The 20029-nt window shown below is 57.8% G+C and overlaps 6 protein-coding genes across 6 annotated transcripts; 5 read left to right on the top strand and 1 right to left on the bottom strand.

The window, feature by feature from the left end:
* Positions 1-169: 169 nt before the first annotated feature.
* E0L32_008113 (uncharacterized protein) lies at positions 170-5581 on the top strand (the record flags this gene model as incomplete). The annotated part of the gene is made up of 2 exons (XM_031142932.1): positions 170-5337; positions 5398-5581. 2 exons carry the CDS (start codon positions 170-172, stop codon positions 5579-5581), a joined length of 5352 nt encoding a protein of 1783 aa, XP_030992618.1.
* A 1890-nt stretch (positions 5582-7471) lies between these two features.
* On the top strand, positions 7472-9269 carry E0L32_008112 (uncharacterized protein; the record flags this gene model as incomplete). Its single annotated transcript, XM_031142930.1, has 3 exons — positions 7472-7525; positions 8137-8291; positions 8366-9269. The coding sequence occupies 3 exons, from the start codon at positions 7472-7474 to the stop codon at positions 9267-9269; spliced, it is 1113 nt and encodes a 370-aa protein (XP_030992617.1).
* Positions 9270-9996: 727 nt separating this feature from the next.
* On the top strand, positions 9997-11337 carry E0L32_008111 (uncharacterized protein; the record flags this gene model as incomplete). The annotated part of the gene is made up of 3 exons (XM_031142929.1): positions 9997-10072; positions 10143-10466; positions 10559-11337. 3 exons carry the CDS (start codon positions 9997-9999, stop codon positions 11335-11337), a joined length of 1179 nt encoding a protein of 392 aa, XP_030992616.1.
* Positions 11338-12141: 804 nt separating this feature from the next.
* E0L32_008110 (uncharacterized protein) lies at positions 12142-16500 on the top strand (the record flags this gene model as incomplete). The annotated part of the gene is made up of 1 exon (XM_031142928.1): positions 12142-16500. The coding sequence occupies one exon, from the start codon at positions 12142-12144 to the stop codon at positions 16498-16500; it is 4359 nt and encodes a 1452-aa protein (XP_030992615.1).
* Positions 16501-16890: 390 nt separating this feature from the next.
* On the bottom strand, positions 16891-17871 carry E0L32_008109 (uncharacterized protein; the record flags this gene model as incomplete). The annotated part of the gene is made up of 1 exon (XM_031142927.1): positions 16891-17871. One exon carries the CDS (start codon positions 17869-17871, stop codon positions 16891-16893), a length of 981 nt encoding a protein of 326 aa, XP_030992614.1.
* A 318-nt stretch (positions 17872-18189) lies between these two features.
* Positions 18190-19641, top strand: E0L32_008108 (uncharacterized protein; the record flags this gene model as incomplete). The annotated part of the gene is made up of 1 exon (XM_031142926.1): positions 18190-19641. One exon carries the CDS (start codon positions 18190-18192, stop codon positions 19639-19641), a length of 1452 nt encoding a protein of 483 aa, XP_030992613.1.
* Positions 19642-20029: the final 388 nt, after the last annotated feature.

Raw genomic sequence — 20029 nt, 5'->3', positions numbered from 1 at the left:
GACCAAAGCGGTGACGCTACCTAATCTGCTCGCGCGACCGAGATTAGGGCACTGCAACCGCAGTATTAAAGAGTGCACCTGGCACTTCTTAGCTGCTGAAGGAATCTGGTCTTCTGTCAACGCAGATGGGAACATGTCCGTCTCTTTGTCTTGAGACCGGCGCGCATTCATGGATTATTCAAAGCTGCGGGCGGCTGCCCTGAAGAGCAGCGAGGATGAGGAGGCAGTTACCGTCGACACCCGAGCCCTGATTGACAAGGTGCTCGCTCGATACTCGGGAGAATGGACAACGCTGCGGGAGCTCATACAGAATGCTGCCGACGCCCAAGCCACAACCGTTACGATACGGTGGGAAACCCTTCCCTCAACAACGGTACCCCTTCCTCATGGCGCGAACCGATCCGAACTCCTCAAACACACCATCGCCAATCATACCCTCCGGAGGCTAGTGGTGCAGAACGATGGGCAGCCATTCACTCAGACCGACTGGGGCCGCCTCAAGAGGATCGCTGAGGGCAACCCGGATGAGACGAAGATCGGCGCATTCGGTGTTGGATTCTACAGCGTATTCGCCGACTGTGAAGAACCCTTTGTCAGTTCTGGGGACCAAGCCATGGCCTTCTACTGGAAGGGAAATGCGCTCTTCACCAGGAAGATGCAGATCCCAGCAGACCAAGCTACCTCCGACACCGCGTTTGTGCTGGACTACCGGAATACCACCACTCCGCTGCCGAATCTGCTCTCCGTTGGCCAGTTTCTTGCCACCAGCTTGACTTTTGTCGCTCTGCAGAACATCGAGTTCTGGGTTGACGACTATAAGCTCTTGGCTTTGAAGAAAAAGACATCCCCCAGCATAGACGTTCCCATTCCACGGGACTTGGAGACCCGTACACAAGAAGGGCTCATGAACATAAGCGGCGTTGGTCGCGTGAGCACTCAGATCGATGCGGGCATCATGAGCGTCATCGGATGGAAGCCTCAAGTCGCAGCGGCTGCAGCCAAGGCTAGCGAAGCATATGGTTTCGGTTCATCCGATATGACGGCGATCAAGGGATTTTTCTCGCGATTTACTTCCAGCTCGGCGCAGTCAACTGCACGGGCAAAGGCAGCAAAAGAGGAGAAGGCCGCCCAGGAAGCTATAGCTGAAGATTTAACTGTAGTATCATCCTCCAGCATTTTCTTGCGCGTCACCACTGCCACCATTGAGACGAAAGTCGCTAGCAACTTCGCCAAAGAGCTGGAGCGAGCTACCAAAAAGCCACCACCCAAGACGACCAAGATGGCTATCTTGACATCTTCGTATGATGAAACCATGGCATCGGAAAGCTCGTCGAGAGCTACTGCTACTGCGAAAGCAGCCGATGTCTTTGCGACTGTCCTGCCCAGCCGAAAGCCTGGTGGCAGAGTCTTTATCGGGTTTCCTACCGGTCAGACAACCGGTGCAGGCATGCACATCTCTGCCCCATCGGTCATTCCGACTGTCGAGCGGGAAGCGATTGATCTGAATGCCCGCTGGGTCCGAAACTGGAACATCGAAATGCTTCGTGTTGCAGGCATCGTCACTCGCTTGGCGTTCTCCAACGACATGGCAGATCTCGATGCCAAACTTCGGGCTCTGGTCGCCGCAAACGGCAAGGGTCCCAAGCCTACGCCAGCCGATGTGGCCAAATTCATGCCCGAGGCACTGCATATCCTCAACACTTACACATTTTCAGACTCTACACCTAGCAGCCATGTGGGCCGCATCATCGAGGAAGCGTTTTGGACGGCGTATCGAAAGGCATACATTGATGTCTACTCTAGCCAGGGAGTGCTTCCCACGACCAAGGTGCGCATCAAGTCTGATGCTTTGGCCACCTTTGTTGACGGCATTCCCGTGATATCCGACGAGATGAAAGAGAGCCAATTCGTCAAGAAGCTGCAGGAGTTTGGCCTCCTCAAGTCCATCACCATCGATGATGTTCGCCAAGAGCTTGAAGCCAAAGCTCTCAACAAAGAACAGCTGATGCACTTTGTCCAGTGGATCAGTAACTCGGCTGCAGCAGGTGATCTGGATCCTCCAAGTGTGCGCTCCCTCCTCGATGTTGCGGTAGCAACTGTGGGCGAAGGCGATGACCAAGGCTCCATCATTGCGTTAAGCACCATCAAGAACTACTTGACAACAAACAAGATACCGGTCCAACTTCCTATTCCGCCGACTACTATTCCTTTCGTGTTCACTAGCAAAGCGAAGGAATCCAATCTGGGATCCCTTGGATGGTCGCAACTTGACATTGTGCCGTGGCTGAAATTTCTCATTGACTCGGCTGCGAGATGCCCAGACGACCAGAATTTGACGAAATCACCTGCATTCGCGCAACAAGTTCTTACGGTTCTTTCCAAGAACTGGGCCGAGACCAACGCATCAGACAAATCTGTAATTGCGACATCCCTACAGAGCATTACGGTCGTTCCAACAAAGATGGGAATGCGGAAACCGACAGAATCTTTCTTTCCTTCGGTCAAACTTTTCGATGACTTGCCCACATTGACAGACAACCACTCCCTGAAAGAAAAGTTCCTGTCTGCTATTGGTGTGCGAAAGACCGTGGATCTGGATACGATCTTCACTCGGTTGCTGAGCCAGCCTTCTAACTCGGCTGAAAACGGGCGGCCACGATGGAGCCATGTTGAGCTCATCAAGTACCTTGCTTCAGTACGGGCCGACATTCCTGCGACTGATATGAAGAAACTCAAGGAGTCGCGAATATGTCCAGCGGAGGCCGGCCCCAAGGGGATGGAGTCCACGAAGCCTACATCTCAACTGTTCAAGGTATCTGAGCTCTTTGAGCCTCAAGAGCCTCTGAGAACCCTAGGGCTCCCTCTTCTGCAATGGCCAGGACCTCCAGGAAGCTACCGGAAAGGCAGTCCCGAGGGCCTCTTCCTGGTATCTCTGGGCTTGCGCTCAGCACCCTCCGTTGCCGAGCTCCTCGAGATGATGGCAGACAAAGACCCGACAGTGAGAAAGAATAGCATGTCCTACTTCATCTCCAACCACCACACCAATGGCTATGCTTCCTTCAATATCGGTGGATTCAACAAACCCATTCTGCCATTGATGGGTAAGATGGACACTCTCGTAACGCCCTCGGCATGCTATACCAATGAACGAGCCGCTATACTTGGCTTCAACATTCTTGCACAGGGTCTGCACCCGCATGCGCCCAAGTTTGGCGTTGCTCGAGACCCGCCCATCATGGAATGTGTGAACAGGCTGATCGCCAACCCACCGCAAGACCAACAGTCGGCCGCGCCTCTCTTCGAGTACTTCACCTCACGCCTCGGCGATGTTGGTGAGAACTCGCTTGCGAAGCTCAGGGATGCATCGATCGTACCGGTTGTGCGACATACGCCAGGGACATCGAAGAAGTTGGGTGCTGCGGCCACATCCACTCTAGCAAAGCCTGTCAATGTCTACCTGGGTATTTCCACTACTTATGGGGACATTTTCGACTTTGTAGACTTTGGAGCCAACGCCAATACGTTTCTGCTGAAATGCGGAGCCAAACTCGAGCCTACCAAGCTAGAGATCGCAAAACTCGCCTGCAATGAGCCAGCCAGGTTGTTGAGCATTCTGCAAAGCTCAGAGAGGTACCTGAACCTCCTCCGCTTCTTGGCAGAAGACTGGGGTGCTCTGAAGAAGGACAAAGAGTTGTTCAGAAAGATGAAGAGCTCGCCGTTCCTTCTTGCTTGTCGTGAGATACCCTCTCCGAATGGCAGCAAGGAGGCCGACAACGGCGAGGACGAAACGTCGATTCGGCAATTTCAGCTCGCAGCGCCGAAGGACATTGTGATACTTGATGACTTCATCAGTTACAATCTCTTCAAGACTTCGTTGCTCTGGGCTCCAGAGGACGACAAGCTTGAAAGCTTTTACCAGGCTCTTGGAGCGCAAGTGCTCAGCCATCTAGTGCAAGAGGACATCCGCGTTGGCCCCCACGTGGACAGGCAAGACGCCTCTTCGTGGCTTCATAAGCATGTTCTCGAGCGCTCAAAGCTCTTCTTGCACGAGTATGCCAAGTACAAGCAGGACGCCATCAAGCATGACGCAAAGTGGCTTGAGAAAAACCTTCGCGTGGAAGTTGTGCGAAACATTTCTCTCCGCAGATCGCTCCAAGGCAGGGGCCAGTCTCACACCGAGAAGCGCACTGCAGCAGGTACTAAGGAGGGCTTTGGGTTCGTCCTCTACATCGCCGCCGAAGGACGGCCCGATATGTACCAAGTTGGGCAGGCAGTCTGCCACGCCCTCCTGAACCGACCAAACCAGCAAGCCTATTTCTTCTTCGAGCCCTTTCTGCGACTCGACCTCCTGGATCTGCGAGCGAGGGGTTACAATGTTGATCGTATCCTGCGTGTGAAGGCTCAAGAAGCCCGCATTGCCGAAGAAGAGAGGCGCAAGGCTTTGGAAGATGAGCAGCGCAGGATCCAAGAGCGAGAGCGAGAGTGGAGGCAGCAGGAGCACCAGCAGACTGCCGTGGCGACTGCGTCTCGAGAAGGCGCCAAATCTCCGCAACACAACATGCCTGGTGCCTTCGGTGACGACTCTTCTCCTGAATCCAGCCCCGTCAAAGCTCTGCCGCCTCCTGAGAGTACAAAGAAGAGGAGCCTCTTCTCGCAACTCTCAAAGAAGTTTGGTCTGGATCATGACCATGACCATAACGAAAAGCACCAGGCAGAAGTTCCTCCTCCTGGAGGCACAGGCCAAGCAGGACCCAGCACGGGGCCATCCACCGGGAAGCCTCCGGCAGGTGAGGACGGTCGGGTAACATCCCCAGCGGTCGTGCAGCAGAACCTCCTGAATGCCGTCAAGGCAACTCGCGCCCACGGTTCGTCGAGTCTCTTCTCCCCGCCAAAGACGACCGAGGTCAAGGAGCAGGCCACATACTGTGACAGTACAGCGGCGTCCAACCTCGTATTTGCAGCCGATGCTCCCAACGGCATGCGGGTGTTTGTGGCTAGGGAGCTGTCGATCCAACCGCACGAATTCCTCTCGAGCAACATCGGACCCATCGCCATGTTTGAGACGGTCCTGAGGGACGTTGCCAATATCTACAGCCTGTCGACGTCCTCTGTACACATATTCTACGACGAGAAAGGTCCGACGATCGCCTTCAACTCGAGTGGTAGCATTTTCTGCAATCTGCGCTACTTCAAGCAGCTTCATGCAGACAAATTGCAGACCAGCAACCCTCAAGCGGAGGATAAGGTCGACGTGACAGTGTGGTGGTGGGTTGTATTGGCTCACGAGTTGGCGCACAATATCGAGACTACGCATAACGCCAACCACAGCTACTACACGTAAGTTTGATCGGGCATATACATCGTCGGTGAAGCTGCAGCTAACATTGTGTGCGTTAGTGAGTCTTTTGTTCAGCAATATTTCCCAAGGATGATGACCATGGCGACTTCGTGGGACGGGAAAGGGAGCAGGAGCAACGGAACAGCTGTTGCTCCCGGAAGCTCACAGGCTCCGCTTCCGCAGCCTCCGCCGCCGCCTTACCAGCAATATGGAGGAAGACCTCCCAACAACTTGCTGGACTAGGACATGATTAGATGAGACGAGACGACCTTCGCGTTGCTTTAGAGCATAGAGTGTGTTGAATTTGTTCATGGTTGATGTATACAGTAGAGAACTGGTTTCTAGACGAACGCAACTCATGTTTTCGCTGCATGTCTGGCGTTGAGAAGCATTGTAAGCAAAGGAAACTGATTGATAGACATGTCTTTCTACTACTACTACCTTACTCTTACATTGCATTGTTGATCAGAATGATTCGACTAATAGCTTCGCAACGGATCGGAGAGATAAACCGTGAATGGAAACTCTAAGATCGGCCAGTGCCTTAACCGCCGCCCTCCTCGGGATCTAGCCAAGCCATCACGCATCAAGCTTGCTGTCCTTTCTGTTCGGAAAGGTGACCATGGTCCATCGGCTTGTTGTACCGACCAGAGATGAAAGCCACCACATGTGTCAATATTGACGGCAGTGTGCCAGTAGTTGTCGGGGGTGAGCGGGGTCCCCAAGCTTACCCCTCATGTTGCCTGGCCCCGCTCGCCGAGAGAGCTCCGAACGACGTCCGCGATGCCGTCCGTGGTTCAAGCCTGGTGCTAAAGATGGCGATGGAGATCCTGATGCACACCAAAGGGGTTCTAGATGCCCCAGATGCCTCAGCCTGCAACCTACGACTGGTCCCCTCTTTCCAGGACCCATATCGCCGAGCATCACCGCAGAGAGCAAGGTGTGGTGGGTACGGGGGCTTCGTCGTCTACATGCCGTCTTTGGTGCAGCTGCTTGCATATTCGGCGGGCAATCGAAGTACCGTGACCGGACTAATATCTACATTCCGTGCCCAGCGAAGCGCATCTCGAGACGGTTTGCTCGGCGTCCCTCGAGACACGCCACCACGTACCGAGCTGCATGGCCCAGGAGGTTGCCCGCGCTTCCGCCGTTGCGTCCTCCTGCGGCCATCTCAGACGGGCGATGAGGAGGGGCCTGTGCTCCCTTGTAGGGACGTTCATTCTTCCTGTAGTAACACGAAGCTGTTGGTCTCATCAGGCTGAACAAGAAGCTCGATGCCTGTCCGAGCGGCTGGACCAGTGGGAAGGGAGCGTTGTAGCTCTTCTGCATGCATTGTCTGACATGCCGATATAAGGGCAAGGAGTAATAGCCTGTGCCATGCAACTGACCGGCCCAGGCTCGCCCTGCCTCATGTCCAGTCCGACTGCATGTCGTCGTCAACCAACCGGCCCGCTAGTTACCCCTCCCAACAAGCGCTGCTCAAGTGTTCCAGCCGTTGGTGCTTCGGAGAGGATGCGGGTTTGCAAGACGGTCGTGCTGGGTCCCGTTTCCCTTCCCATCCTTTGCTTCATCAGTCGTAGCTCCTGGATCTACGCTGGAGCCAAGCATCAAGCTACCACTGGATAGGTGCTCCGTAGATGAGCGGCAGCTGTTGTGTTATGTCAACTTTAATGGACCTGTCTCCTCCTTTCTTCCCTAGGGCCACGCCCATTCTGCGATTTGTCTCTGCCCTCTCTGCCGATTCCCTCTCCAAGGTCCGCCGCCGCTACCCCGTTCTTGGTCCTAGTAGTTGAGCTTGAAGATAAATAACTGAAGACACCTCCCGCCTGCTCTGTCGAAAGCTCCCTCCTTCTTCCCTCCTCTCTCCTCTCTCTCCATAACTCTCTCTTGATACCCCAATTCTTCTGAAGACTTCTTGTCTACCATTTGTCCAGGTAGACCTTCTGCTTTTCACTTATACATACCCATCTTCCTCAAAAGTTGTTGATACAACACCGACAAAATGGTACGTCGTTCCTCTGCCAATCCTAAAGACTACGGGAGTGCCGGCGAACAGTGCGCCTCCATATCCTAGGGCTGAGTCCATGGTGGGGAGCTATCGAGTGAGGCCAAAAAGCTAATATTTGAGTCCCAATGCAGGTCAAGGTTCTTCTGGTCCTCTACGACGGTGGCAAGCATGCCCAGGATGTAAGTCGAGCAGCTCCAACACACCCGTCTCTCCTCACGCGGGATCAACGACAACTTCCCTGCCTGGCACTTTGGACTCCTCCACAATCACAATCACACACACACACATGACACACAACACACAGTCAGAGCTGCCTGGGATCACGATCTCCTCTCCTCCCCTCTCTGCATGCCCCCTTCCGTTCTGCCGTGCGTGAACTCTGCGCGTCTCGTCCAGCCAGAACGAATTACTGGATTGGGATCGTTGGGATACAACGGACAGAGCCAAGGGTGGAGCGAGCTTGCGGGGTCATGCAGGTGCTGCTTGGTGGAGAGCTGGATGGTGTGAGTGGGTAGCTGAAGCTCGATCCCAACTCGCTGCCACGCCACCTCTTGCCCATTGGCGATGACGCTGCTGCTTTGCTTGGACGGCAATTATCCGATGCGCCGTTTGCCTGCGGGGGAACCTTGTTACATTTCACCGTTGCCTCCCTCCTTTCACTTACACACACACACCACACTTACACATACGCACATACATCTCTCTCCCAAGCTTTCTTGGCTTTGCCAAGTCCCGGATGTTTGCCTGGAGACTTCCGCGACGGCGCTGACCAGACACTCCCTCGCGACAGGTCCCCGAGCTTCTCGGCACGACTGAGAACGAGCTTGGCATCCGCAAGTGGCTCGAGGATGCCGGCCACACCCTGGTCACCACCTCTGACAAGGAGGGCGAGAACTCGACCTTTGACAAGGAGCTTGTCGATGCCGAGGTCATCATCACCACTCCGTACGTGCAGCCGAGAATGAGGGAGCATTTTGTATATGTGTATCACAGCTAACAGCCAACGCCACTCACTCTAGCTTCCACCCTGGCTACCTGACGGCTGAGCGCCTGGCCAAGGCCAAGAAGCTCAAGCTCGCCATCACTGCCGGTATCGGCTCTGACCACGTCGACCTGAACGCCGCCAACAAGACCAACGGCGGTATCACCGTCGCCGAGGTCACCGGCTCCAACGTCGTCTCGGTCGCCGAGCACGTCGTCATGACCATCCTGGTCCTCGTCCGCAACTTTGTGCCCGCCCACGAGATGATCCAGGCCGGCGAGTGGGATGTCGCCGGCGCCGCCAAGAACGAGTTCGACCTCGAGGGCAAGGTCGTCGGCACCGTCGCCGTCGGCCGCATCGGCGAGCGCGTCCTGCGCCGCCTCAAGCCCTTCGACTGCAAGGAGCTCCTCTACTACGACTACCAGCCCCTGTCTCCCGAGAAGGAGAAGGAGATTGGCTGCCGCCGCGTCGACTCGCTCGAGGAGATGCTGGCGCAGTGCGACGTGGTCACCATCAACTGCCCGCTGCACGAGAAGACGCGCGGCCTGTTCAACAAGGACCTGATCGCCAAGATGAAGCCCGGCTCGTGGCTCGTCAACACGGCCCGCGGCGCCATCGTCGTCAAGGAGGACGTGGCCGAGGCGCTCAAGACGGGCCACCTGCGCGGCTACGGCGGCGACGTCTGGTTCCCGCAGCCGGCGCCCAAGGACCACGTCCTGCGCTACGCCAAGAACCAGTACGGCGGCGGCAACGCCATGGTCCCTCACATGTCGGGCACCTCGCTCGACGCGCAGAAGCGCTACGCCGACGGCACCAAGGCCATCCTCGACAGCTACCTGAGCGGCCGGTTCGACTACCGCCCCGAGGACCTCATCGTCCACGGCGGCGACTACGCCACCCGCGCCTACGGCCAGCGCGACAAGATCAAGGCCGGCCAGTAGACGGTCGATGCTGCTCAAGAAAGGGAAAGGAGGGGTAGGGGGGATACCAACTTTTGATCTGACTATGCAGCATTGGTCTTGGTTTCATGCGATTTGATATCGAGGCATTGGATCATGGGTCTTGTTGTATGTCACAGTTGGCTTAATTAGCGTAAAAATGAATGAAAAAAGTAAAAAGTCAAACTCGATTTGATGGTCATGGAGTGTCAATGATCTGTGAATTGTGTGCTTCCGATTGCAAACGCTTTCTTCTTCGAATGATATTTGTATAGAGGCTCAAAATAAGACTCCTGTCATAAGCCACGCCATGCCGTTGGCTTCTCCTTGCAGGGTCGTGATGAATCAAATAATAAAAAGCCTGCTATATCGACTTACAGGTAACTAGGTAGTTACCTATAACGGATCAGTTAGGGAGGCTGGTACTCGCTATTTCGCGCTTATAACTGCCGGCGCACTTGGTGCGACTACAAGTTTAGGTACCTCAGGTAGTGTTGAGTCGGCAAATTGACCAGCCTAAGACGAATGAACAATGTATTAAAGTTCCAGACACACCAATTGAGGCATGTATCAACTTGATCATCAAACAACACCCATTGATGTCCGTACAGCTGCACATTTTTCAGCTGACCCTAGCCTCGTCACCTCCTCTATAGCCGGGCCCCTACGTTGCTTCGTCTTCTAGGACGAAGATGTAGTCGTTGTCCTCGGCTGACACCTGACCTAAACCATGGCGGATCGCAAGAACTCAGACGCAGGACCCTCGAGCTCGAGGCATGCTCATGCCAACCCTGCTGCCTCTTTCCGTAAGTTCATGAGATCCGGTCTTATCAGGGCGAGAGAAGATGAGAACTCGGGCTGACAATGGTCAATTAGCAACACACAACTCGCCGAGGACATGGTTTCTGACCCAGGCGCTGTCCCCGCTGACCGTGCGTCTCATACGCCTGCTGCTGGCGCACGGCGACTACGTAGTCGCCTGCTTGCCGCCTCACGAGATTGAGCACGATGATCGCAGCGCAGAGTTCAGAGAGCTCATCAATGAGTGCAAGAGTAACCGCAAGGACAGAGAAGGGTGGAAAGACCGCATCCGCGGGATTCGGTGCGACGGGCGGGTGATGGGGCAGGCCGGCGCGGCCGTGGCCGAAGCCGTGCAGGTGTTTGGGAGGATAGACATCCTGCTCTGCTGCAAGTACGAAGGTATGACGGGCAGGTCCCTTTGGACGGGGTCTTTTTCTTTTGAACTGCTCTATGAGACCTGACGAATACTAATCAATCTCTGCGGTTCATAGCGGTCATCGGCACGGTGGAAGAGCTGTCGACGACGCCGGCCACGTCCAACCTGGTGCGGGACCAGTTCGAGACCATCTTCTTCTCGCAGGTCAACTTCATCAAGGCGGCGCTGCCGCAGCTGCGCGCCCAGCACACGGGCCACGTCATGGCGCTGACCAGCATCGGGGGCCACATCGGCACGCCGGGGATGCCCATGTACACGGCGGCGACGTGGGCGCTCGAGGGCTTCTGCGACTCGCTGGCGTACGAGATCGCGCCTTTTAACATCAAGGTGACGATCGTGCAGCCGAGCAAGGAGGTGCAGAGCCTGACGCACAAGATCGTCATCGCGCCGCAGCTGCCCTACTACGACGGCGAGATCAACCCGGCGCCCAACATCCGCGACATCTACGCGCACGTGCTCAACGCCCACGCCGACACGAGCGTGCCCGACCCGGAGGCCCAGGCCGACCGCATCATCGCGCGCTACCCGCGGCTGCCGGCGCAGGCCGTGGACAAGCTCGTCATGGAGACGGTGCACGCGCTGACGGCCATCGGCGGCCACGAGAACCCGCCCGCGCGTCACATCGTCGGCTTCGAGGGCAGCGTCGCCGTCAAGGAGAAGCTCAAGACGGTGACGGAGGAGCTCGAGGACTTTGTCGAGGCGAGCCTGGCCGTGGACATCTTCCCGAGCGACGTCGTCAAGCCCGAGCCGCTGGAGGACGAGGATGCTCCCAAGGCCGGCAGCGTGGCGGCTGCTGGTGCTGGTGGAGACAGGGCTGGGTCTGCGTCCGGCTGAGGCACACACACACTGAGGGTTGGATAGAGACTGATGAATGATGAGGGTTTCCTATATACTGCTGATTTTGGAGCGAATACAGACAGCCAGTCCTGGTAGCAAGACTTAGTTAGAATGTAGCCAATATTCTGGTCTAGGATCCAAGTCTTCGAGTAACTAGAGCACGTATACTCGATACAACTGCCCTAGGCCAGACACTTCTCGTTCCCTCTCTATCACTCCAGAGGTCGCCTGGAGCTTCACATGAATCCATGAATCGAATGGTCGATGGATTTAGTACTAGGTACCTAGGTAGTTCAGGTTCAATTCTTTGAGAACTGTTCAGCAAGCCCACCCCGCTACGAAGCTGCCCAGGTGCCCTTTTGGGACGACACCCCACTGTTGCCGACCGCCACAAATGGGATCGCCCGCCTGAAACGAACTGGCTTAGCGCTCGGGCCATCCAAGAGCTGCCCCTTGTCTTGCAGGTACCTCTCGGACAGGGAAGGCTATCATCCATCTGTCGCATTCTCGACCTGTCGAAACGCCAACAAGCAACAAACAAGCTACGGCGAGGCAAGACGAACGACCTTTATCAGGACCCAACCTGCGATTCGAGGATACCTACCAGGAAAGGCACCATTGCAAGCTTCTAGGGTCTCCTGCGAGCCGTCAAAGTCTGCTATTTGTTATCGCGGTCAACAAGATCCAGCGTTGCCCCTAATACGATACCCACCTCTCCCTTGCCTTCACCGTCTACTTGTACAATGCGATCTTTCGCATGAGCCACGCAACCCCGGACGGAATGCTTGCTCGCATACAAATATGAGTGCAGACCCTCTCCTACCCATCGCCCCGGCGAGGGTCAAGGCACTCGTCCTCCCAGTCGGCCGCATCAAGCGCCCGCGCTTCGCCTCTTTCGTCGAGAGGTTCAACAGCGAACATGTCGTGCACCTCTGCGACATCACGCCCGACGGGCGGCCGAACCGGAGTATGCATCCCCGCGATGACTCTGTACGGTACAGGAACGCTGACGACTCGTTTGCAGACATGTTCTCGCCCTTGGCCTTCCCGGACGGCGCGATATTCTACGAGCTCGTGACCCACCTGCCTCCGCCCTCACATCTCGCGCTTTCGCCCTTTGATCACTATAGGGAACCCCTCGTTGTGATCGCGGTAGCAGACGGCACAGAGCTAGGGAGCTCGGTCTTCAGCAAGAGGCATTCAGGCGGAGGGCGGTCGCCAGAGGAACGAAACATACGCAACCTCGAACAGGATCTCGAAGACCTGCGGGATGCATACCCCAAAGTGCTGGTGCACCAGCTCGTGATATTCGACTATGAAGCTCCCGAGGACAGCCCGATACATATACCGGAGGGCCTTGCCACTATTCCTCCACCGGAGAAGTGCAAGAGGACGACCATGAAGACCCTGGTCTGCAATATATCGTCGCTTTTGTTGGCCGAGATGACCGGGGCCGCAAAGTCCTTCGAGGCGATGTCCTATATCGAGTCGCCGGGGCAGTCCTCGTCAGCTCGCCATATGAACGGAAAGTCGTGGCAGGGTGACGATGCAGGGTTGTCGCGGCGCAACTCGCAACACAGCCTTCCGACGAATACCCGGTCCAGCTCGGCGAGCGGAGTGGCAGACCATCGCATGTCGATGCCTGTGCCTCCCAAGGGCGCGCCGTTCGGTTCAACTAACTCGTCGCCGGGCAGGCCTTCCACCCCGGTGAAGAGCGGTCTCTCTAACCCGCCGACGACATTTGACGACATGACCAATGGGACTCACACGGAGCCGTCGAGCCCAGACCACGGCGTGCCACACCGTCCAATGGCCGACGACGGCTTCAGGACGCAAAGTCAGGACCGAGTCACGGTGCAGGGGTTTGGGCCAGGCGGCCTCAACGAAAGATGGAGGAACAAGGGCAAAGGGAGAGTGCTGATTGTCATGGGCTCCCTCTACCTGCAAGCAGGACGATGGACCGACGCCCTGAAGGAGCTCATTGAGGGAGCCGCCGTTGCCAAGTCTATCAATGACCATCTCTGGCACGGCAAGGCTCTCGAGCTGATCGTCATTTGTCTGCTCTTACTGGGTTGGAAGGGCATCGAGTTCACAATCCCGAGCATCTGTCTCCCTCCGGCAGACAAGCCCACAACATCCGCGACGCAGCTGCAAGAGGCAGAGAAGATGGACCCGGAGCAACCCAAGTGGCTTCGCAACTTGCAACTAATCCTGCCCGACCTTCTCGAGCGCAATCTGGCTCTGTACTCTAGGATATCTGCAGAGCATCTGCCGCCCCTGCCATTGGCAGAGACGACCATCAGGTTTTGCAAGATCCTGTCGGCACTCCACCTGGCCGATGGGAAATTGGGCGATGACTTTCTCAAGATGGTCGTACTTGGCCAGTACCCGGCCAAGCAGCTGACGAGCTCACCGCGAGTGACGGTAGTTCCACCACGGACTAGTATCGTGAATATGCTCTTCAAGGCATTCCCCATTTCGGCCACCGAACTACTGACTACCGTCGATCGTATCGTCATATTGAGCGGTATTGCCTCGGTTCTCAACGTCCTTGGCTTCCAGAGGAAGAAGGCCATGGTTGTCCGCGAGCTTGTATCTATCTTGATAGGGGGGCTGGCAGAAGCACGGACTAGAGGTGCAGCTGAAGTCGGTATTCATCCTGCCGCAGGTCTTGTCTCACTGAACAACCTAGGCGCGGGAGGGGGCGGGAGTGGCTCAGTTGCATTGCAGCTCGGGGAGGGCGATACTGAGCAGGGCATGGACGCATTCCTCGGGCTTCTGCTGAAGACCTATGGAGTCATCGAATTCGACTCTGGGGCGGTAACTGATGACGATTCCGATGCATCAGCCATCACGAGGATACAGAGGCAGTCGATTGCAAGAGCGTTCGGTATGCGGAGCGTCAAGCTCAACATCCTCCGCGCCTGCATCAACTTCTCCGAGGCTCTCCCCGACTTCCAAGGGGTGCTGAAGTTCTCAAGCGATTTGCTGAGAACCGCAGGCAGTGGAGTCGCTCCGGGACCGCGCCGAGAAGATGCCTCGCCGGCCATCACCAGGGACGAGCAGGTCCGGCTGGCCACAAACATATCCAAGACGTCTAACCTGTCCAAGAGGCTCGGCCTTGGCCACCTGACTGCAGAGTACTGGGATGAGTTCCTCCTGAGGGGTGTCAAACTCGAGCCTCTCCCTGCCGTGCGCACGCCAGTGGAGCACAAGAAGAGCGAGCTGGCAGGGGCGTCAACTGCACGAACCTCGCAGGATGTCGACCCCTTCATCCACAACCCTTTCTTGAAGCAGCCGAGTAGAGCTGCCCAGAGCCAGACCCTGGTTGCCGAGGAGGCTGCAGTGTTCAAGCTCACCTTGCAGAATCCCTTTGAGGTCGAGGTGGATGTTGAGAGCGTGCGACTGTGTACGGAGGGTGTCGAGTTCGAGTCGGCAATTGAGAGCACGACTATTGGCGCATACCGCACCCAGCTCCTTAAGATCTCCGGGACGCCAAAGGCGGCGGGGTCTCTGCACATCACGGGAGCCATTGTCAAGATACGTGGCTGTCGAGAGCGGCGGTTTCCCATCTTCCCCCAAGCGTGGGCCCCCGAGAAGTCGACCAAAATCAAGGCGATCGGCCTGGCTTCTCTCGATCGAGAGCTCTCTGCTCCTGCCTCGGCCGAGGGGTTGCCACTCAAGACTGAGCACCTGAGCTTGAACGTTATCGCCGAGCAGCCTACTGTAGTGGTCAAGTCTACCACCCTCGCTCAGTCTTCGGTTATGATCCTGGAGGGCGAGCGGCAGCTCTTCTCTGTCACACTGGAGAACCTGTCCGAGACTACACCCGCTGATTTCCTTCTCTTTTCCTTCCGGGACTCAACCCAGGAACCATTGCAGACGGCCCTGGCAAAGCGCGACGCCACGCCAGCCGAGCTATACGAGTACGAGCTCATCTTGGCCAAGAAGCAGGCTCTGCGTATCCGCAAAGGCAAGGAGAGAAAACGCTTTATCGGCCCTGGGGAGACCGCCACCTTTGAGTTTGAGATCCTGGGCAAGCCTGGGCTCACGAATGGTGTGATACAGGTTGACTACGCCTACCTGGGCATGTCACCGGACGAGCTCTCGACGGCCAAATTCTACACGCGCCAGGTGTCGCTGCAGCTCACCATAACTGTGAACGCAAGCGTGGAAGTCGCAAGGATGGACATTTTACCCCTGCACGGCAGCATCCCGCGACCGCTGTGGGCTCGCGGTGGGTACAAAGACGGGCAGAGCAAGGACTTCACTGCCGAAGATTACTGTCTTTTGCTGCTCGACCTGCGCAACGCGTGGCCTAGTAACATGCATGTTCAGCTCGAAGGCGATGACGGGGCACTGGTCGAGGAGCATATCCTCCCAGGTAACTCTAGTCGAGTCATGGTGCCCCTGAAACGGATCTACCTGGAGGATCCGCATGCTCCCATCCCGGCGCTGAACCCTTCGCGGCAACGGCAGTTCGTGGTCAGCACTGGCAAGATCTCGCCGGACATGGAACGGGCGAACCGGGAGTCCTTCTGGTACCGAGAGAAGATCTTGGACAGTCTCAAGGGGACCTGGAAGACGACGTCCGGCGCGAGCAGGACCGGAAGCGTCGAGCTCAGGAGCATGAGGTTGACAGCGCCGATGATTGAGGCCATCAAGATTGACGAAGTCGGCATCGATATCTCTGTCGGCGATAGCCCGACACAGGACCCCTCGGGCAAGAGCGTCGCCTACGTGGACGAGTTCACACAAGTCAAGGTGCACATTACGAACCGGACGGAGCAACCTATCTACCCGACCGTGCGGCTCATACCGGCGCTCTGCCACCGGCCCCTCAATGTTGCGCTCGACTTCACACGCAAGATCGCATGGAACGGGATCGTGCAGCAGAGCTTGCCTCTGCTCGAGGCCAAGAGCAGCACGGACGTCACTATCGGGATGACAGTCTTGTGCAGAGGCGAGTTCGAGATCACGGCGTCGGTGGAGGAGACGCGGCTCTGGATACCCCGGACAGAGGCGGAGGAGAAGAGGAGGCAATCTACGCGCCCGCGGTCCGAGACGGAGACGATGATGGACGCGGCGCTGGGAGCAAGGGAGAGGCGGGTGTGGCACACTAGACAGCCTTGTCTTTTGATGGCCAGGGACCGGGAGTGACACGCGTAGAACTACTACGCGTCCTGAGAAGCATAGCATTGTATTACGAAATGACCCGGCGATAGCCGACCATTCTTGCTTGCAAATCCACATAATATTACCATACACACCATCGGTTCGGGACGGTGTTTTTTTTTTTCTCTCTTTTAGTGAGACACCTCACTGGCTGTTTATGGAGTAGTGAACTTCTGGCGTCGAGGTTTCCACATGCTTTTTGCGGGAGAGATACAAGACAGACCGCTGGTTTAGGACCCGAGTACTGCCGTAAGTCACCGACAAAATTTTCGGAACATTTCCTCTCAACGTTCAGTCCATTCCACGTCATTTACGCCTTTTTATAAGGGCGCATTGAGCACAGGATCTCGAGGGGATCACTTAAGAAAAAAGAGCCTAAGGGGGGCTTTTGTTCCTCTTTCTCTCGCCCAGACGAGAATCGGTGTTATGGGATTGGCTCTGCTCCCTGTCGTGCATCGAGGGTAAAACTGCCGGTACATCGGGTCGGCAGTTGGGTCCAGAAAAGTGACCATGGTGCCGAGGCGGCGGATCCTCTTCCTCGACGCCTACGACTCCTTCTCCAACAACATCACGTCGCTGCTGGCGACGGAGCTGGGGGACGGCGTGGACGTGTTCGTCCTGCCCATCGACAGCCCGCTGCTGAACCCGGCGTCGCCCACCTTCGCCGAGGACCTGCGCCGGGAACTGGGCCACTACGATGCCGTCGTCTGCGGCCCGGGGCCGGGCTCGCCGGACAACGACGAGGATGTCGGGCTGATGCGGCGCGTCTGGGACCTGGCCGAGGCGGACGTGCTGCCCGTGCTGGGCATCTGCCTGGGGTTCCAGAGCCTCGTTGCGTCGTGCGGCGGGGCGATACGGAGGCTGCGCCGGGGCCTGCACGGCATGGTCCGGAGGGTGGACCACTGCGGGGTGGCGGTGACGGACGGGACTGCTGCGGGCGCCGGGAACGGGAATGGGAATGGGGATGGCGACATCTTTGCCGGGGTGGGCGACTTCAAGGCGACGCTGTACCACAGCCTGTGCGCGGACGTGGGCCAGGACGGGCTCTCGCAGGCCGACTGGAAAGCGCGCAGGTGGGCGCCTCTGCCGGGGTGTCCGGCCCTGGTGCCGCTGGCGTGGGTCGAGGAGGAGAGGGACGGCGGCGGTGGATGTGAGAAGGATGCTGCTGCGGCGGAGCGGATCCTGATGGCGGTCAGGCACGCGCGGCGGCCGTACTGGGGCCTGCAGTACCACCCGGAGTCGGTGTGCACGGACGACGAGGGCCAGAAGGTCGTGCGCAACTGGTTCCGGGAGGCGACGGCGTGGAACCGGGAGCGCGGCAGGCGTGTTGTCGCCGCGGGCAGTAGCAGCGAGCATCTACTTGCGAGGAACGCGACGTGGCCCAGCTTGCTGTCCAGAGTGTCTGGGCAGTGGCACGAGGACTACGCAGGTGGAGATCACCACCACGATGGGGGCCATGGCCTGCGCAGCGGCGCGTGGCGGGAGGCCGGCCGGGACTGCGAGTTCTCCTCCCGGGCTGTCGACCTCCCTGGGCATTTGCAGGCGCCGGACGTGGTGGAGATTCTGCTGGGTGCGGACCGGGACCAGAGCGAGCATGTCATCCTAGACTCGTCGAACGCGTCCGTGCCCCTGACGGCTGGGGTCGACGTGCGCGGGAAGTACAGCGTCATCGCTATGGACGTGTCGGACGCGCTGAGGGTCGAGTACCATACCGGAGAGAGCTTTGCCGACGTGAGGGTCCCCTCAGAGTCTGCCTTTTACTCCCCCGGCGCCATGGAGAGGGTCGGGCTGCCGGTGGGAGGGAGTATATGGCAGTTGCTGGCCGAGTTTCACGAAGCCCGTCGAATCTCCGGGCCGGATCTGCCCGACTTGCCCTTCCTTGGGGGCTTCATGGGCTACATTACGTACGAGCAGGGTCTGGCGGGCATTGGCGTCCGCCTTGCTGAGCAGCACAGGGGTCACAGGAGACCTGATGTCTGCTTGGCCTGGGTCACGAGGAGCATTGTCATTGATCATGTCAAGGGCCTCTTACACGTGCAGGAGCTCCGGCCTCGCCCTGGTAAGCGACAGGATTGGATCGAGTCGACGGTCGCTAGACTGCAAGCCTCGCAGATGTGGAAGGCAGCCGCAAGCCCCCTGCCACCGCTGTCGAACAAGTTCCCGGGTGCCTCGATCCAGACCCCGGCTGCGGACGAGTACGAGGACAAGGTCAAGATTTGCCAGGAGTTCATCGCCGCCGGCGACTCGTACGAGCTCTGCCTCACGGACCAAACGATCATCACGCGCTGCCCGCGGCGCCGCTCGCCAACAACGCCCACCTCAGTCCCGAATGGCTCACACAGGAACTCCAAGGCCGCGGCCAAACCCGCCGCCGACGACTCCTGGGACCTCTACCGCACCCTCCGCACCAAGCAGCCCGCCCCCTTCGCGTCGTACATCCGCCTCGGGCCGGCGACCCTCATCAGCAGCTCGCCGGAGCGGTTCCTGCAGCACGACCGCGCGGGCCTCTGCTCGATGAAGCCGATGAAGGGCACGGTGCGCAAGTCCGGCGCGGTGGCCACGCTCGCGCAGGCCGAGGCCCTGCTGCACGTGCCCAAGGAGGAGGCGGAGAACCTCATGATCGTGGACCTGGTGCGGCACGACCTGCACGGCGTGTGCGGCGCGGGCAACGTCTGCGTGCCGCACCTGCTCGTCGTCGAGGAGTACCAGAGCGTGTTCACCATGATCACGGTCGTGGAGGGCCGGCTGCCCGAGCCCGAGGCCGAGGGCGAGGGCGAGGGTGCGGCGACGAGGCACACCGGTCTCGACGTGCTGGCCGCGAGCCTGCCCCCCGGGAGCATGACGGGGGCGCCCAAGAAGAGGAGCTGCGAGCTGCTGCAGGAGATCGAGGGCCGGCGGGAGCGGAGCCTGTACTCGGGCGTCGTCGGGTACATGTGCGTGTCCGGCCGCGGGGACTGGAGCGTGACCATCCGGAGCATGTTCCGGTGGGACGACGAGGGCGACGACGAGGGCAAGGAGGTGTGGCGCGTCGGCGCGGGCGGCGCCGTGACGATCCTCAGCACGCCCGAGGGGGAGAGGGAGGAGATGTTTACCAAGCTCGGGGGGCCGCTGAGCATCTTCTCCTGAATTTTGACTTTTTTTCGGAAAATCATCCAGGTTTTTTTACTTCAACGTAGCCTGGCGGCAAAGCGCGGCGTCTTGGAAATGGAAATTACTCAACGGAGCTGTCCCGAACCCATGCAGGCACACAATAACTTGACACATAGACGATATGAATAAAAGATGTGATTCTCAGCCTTTCAAAAACGAGATATGTATATATGGGCCTGGTCCAGACGGTGAAGAGACCAGTTCCCAAAACAATGCCGATGCCACGCTGGTATACAGACAGACCTTTGCGAAATCATACAAGACAGGCTTTCCCGATGTCTCCCCATTCAATTCTCACTGCAGGATATCGACTCCTCGTAGTTCCACCGCCTTGCTTTCAGCTCATTCCCTAACACCCCATGCG

The sequence above is a fragment of the Thyridium curvatum genome (assembly GCF_004353045.1).
Source record: "Thyridium curvatum strain D216 chromosome Unknown NODE_52_length_296666_cov_86.205578, whole genome shotgun sequence".
NCBI classification, from domain to species: Eukaryota; Fungi; Ascomycota; class Sordariomycetes; order Thyridiales; family Thyridiaceae; genus Thyridium; species Thyridium curvatum.
The sequence above is the reverse complement of the archived record's forward strand: the minus strand, read 5'-3'. Positions and strand labels throughout refer to the sequence as shown.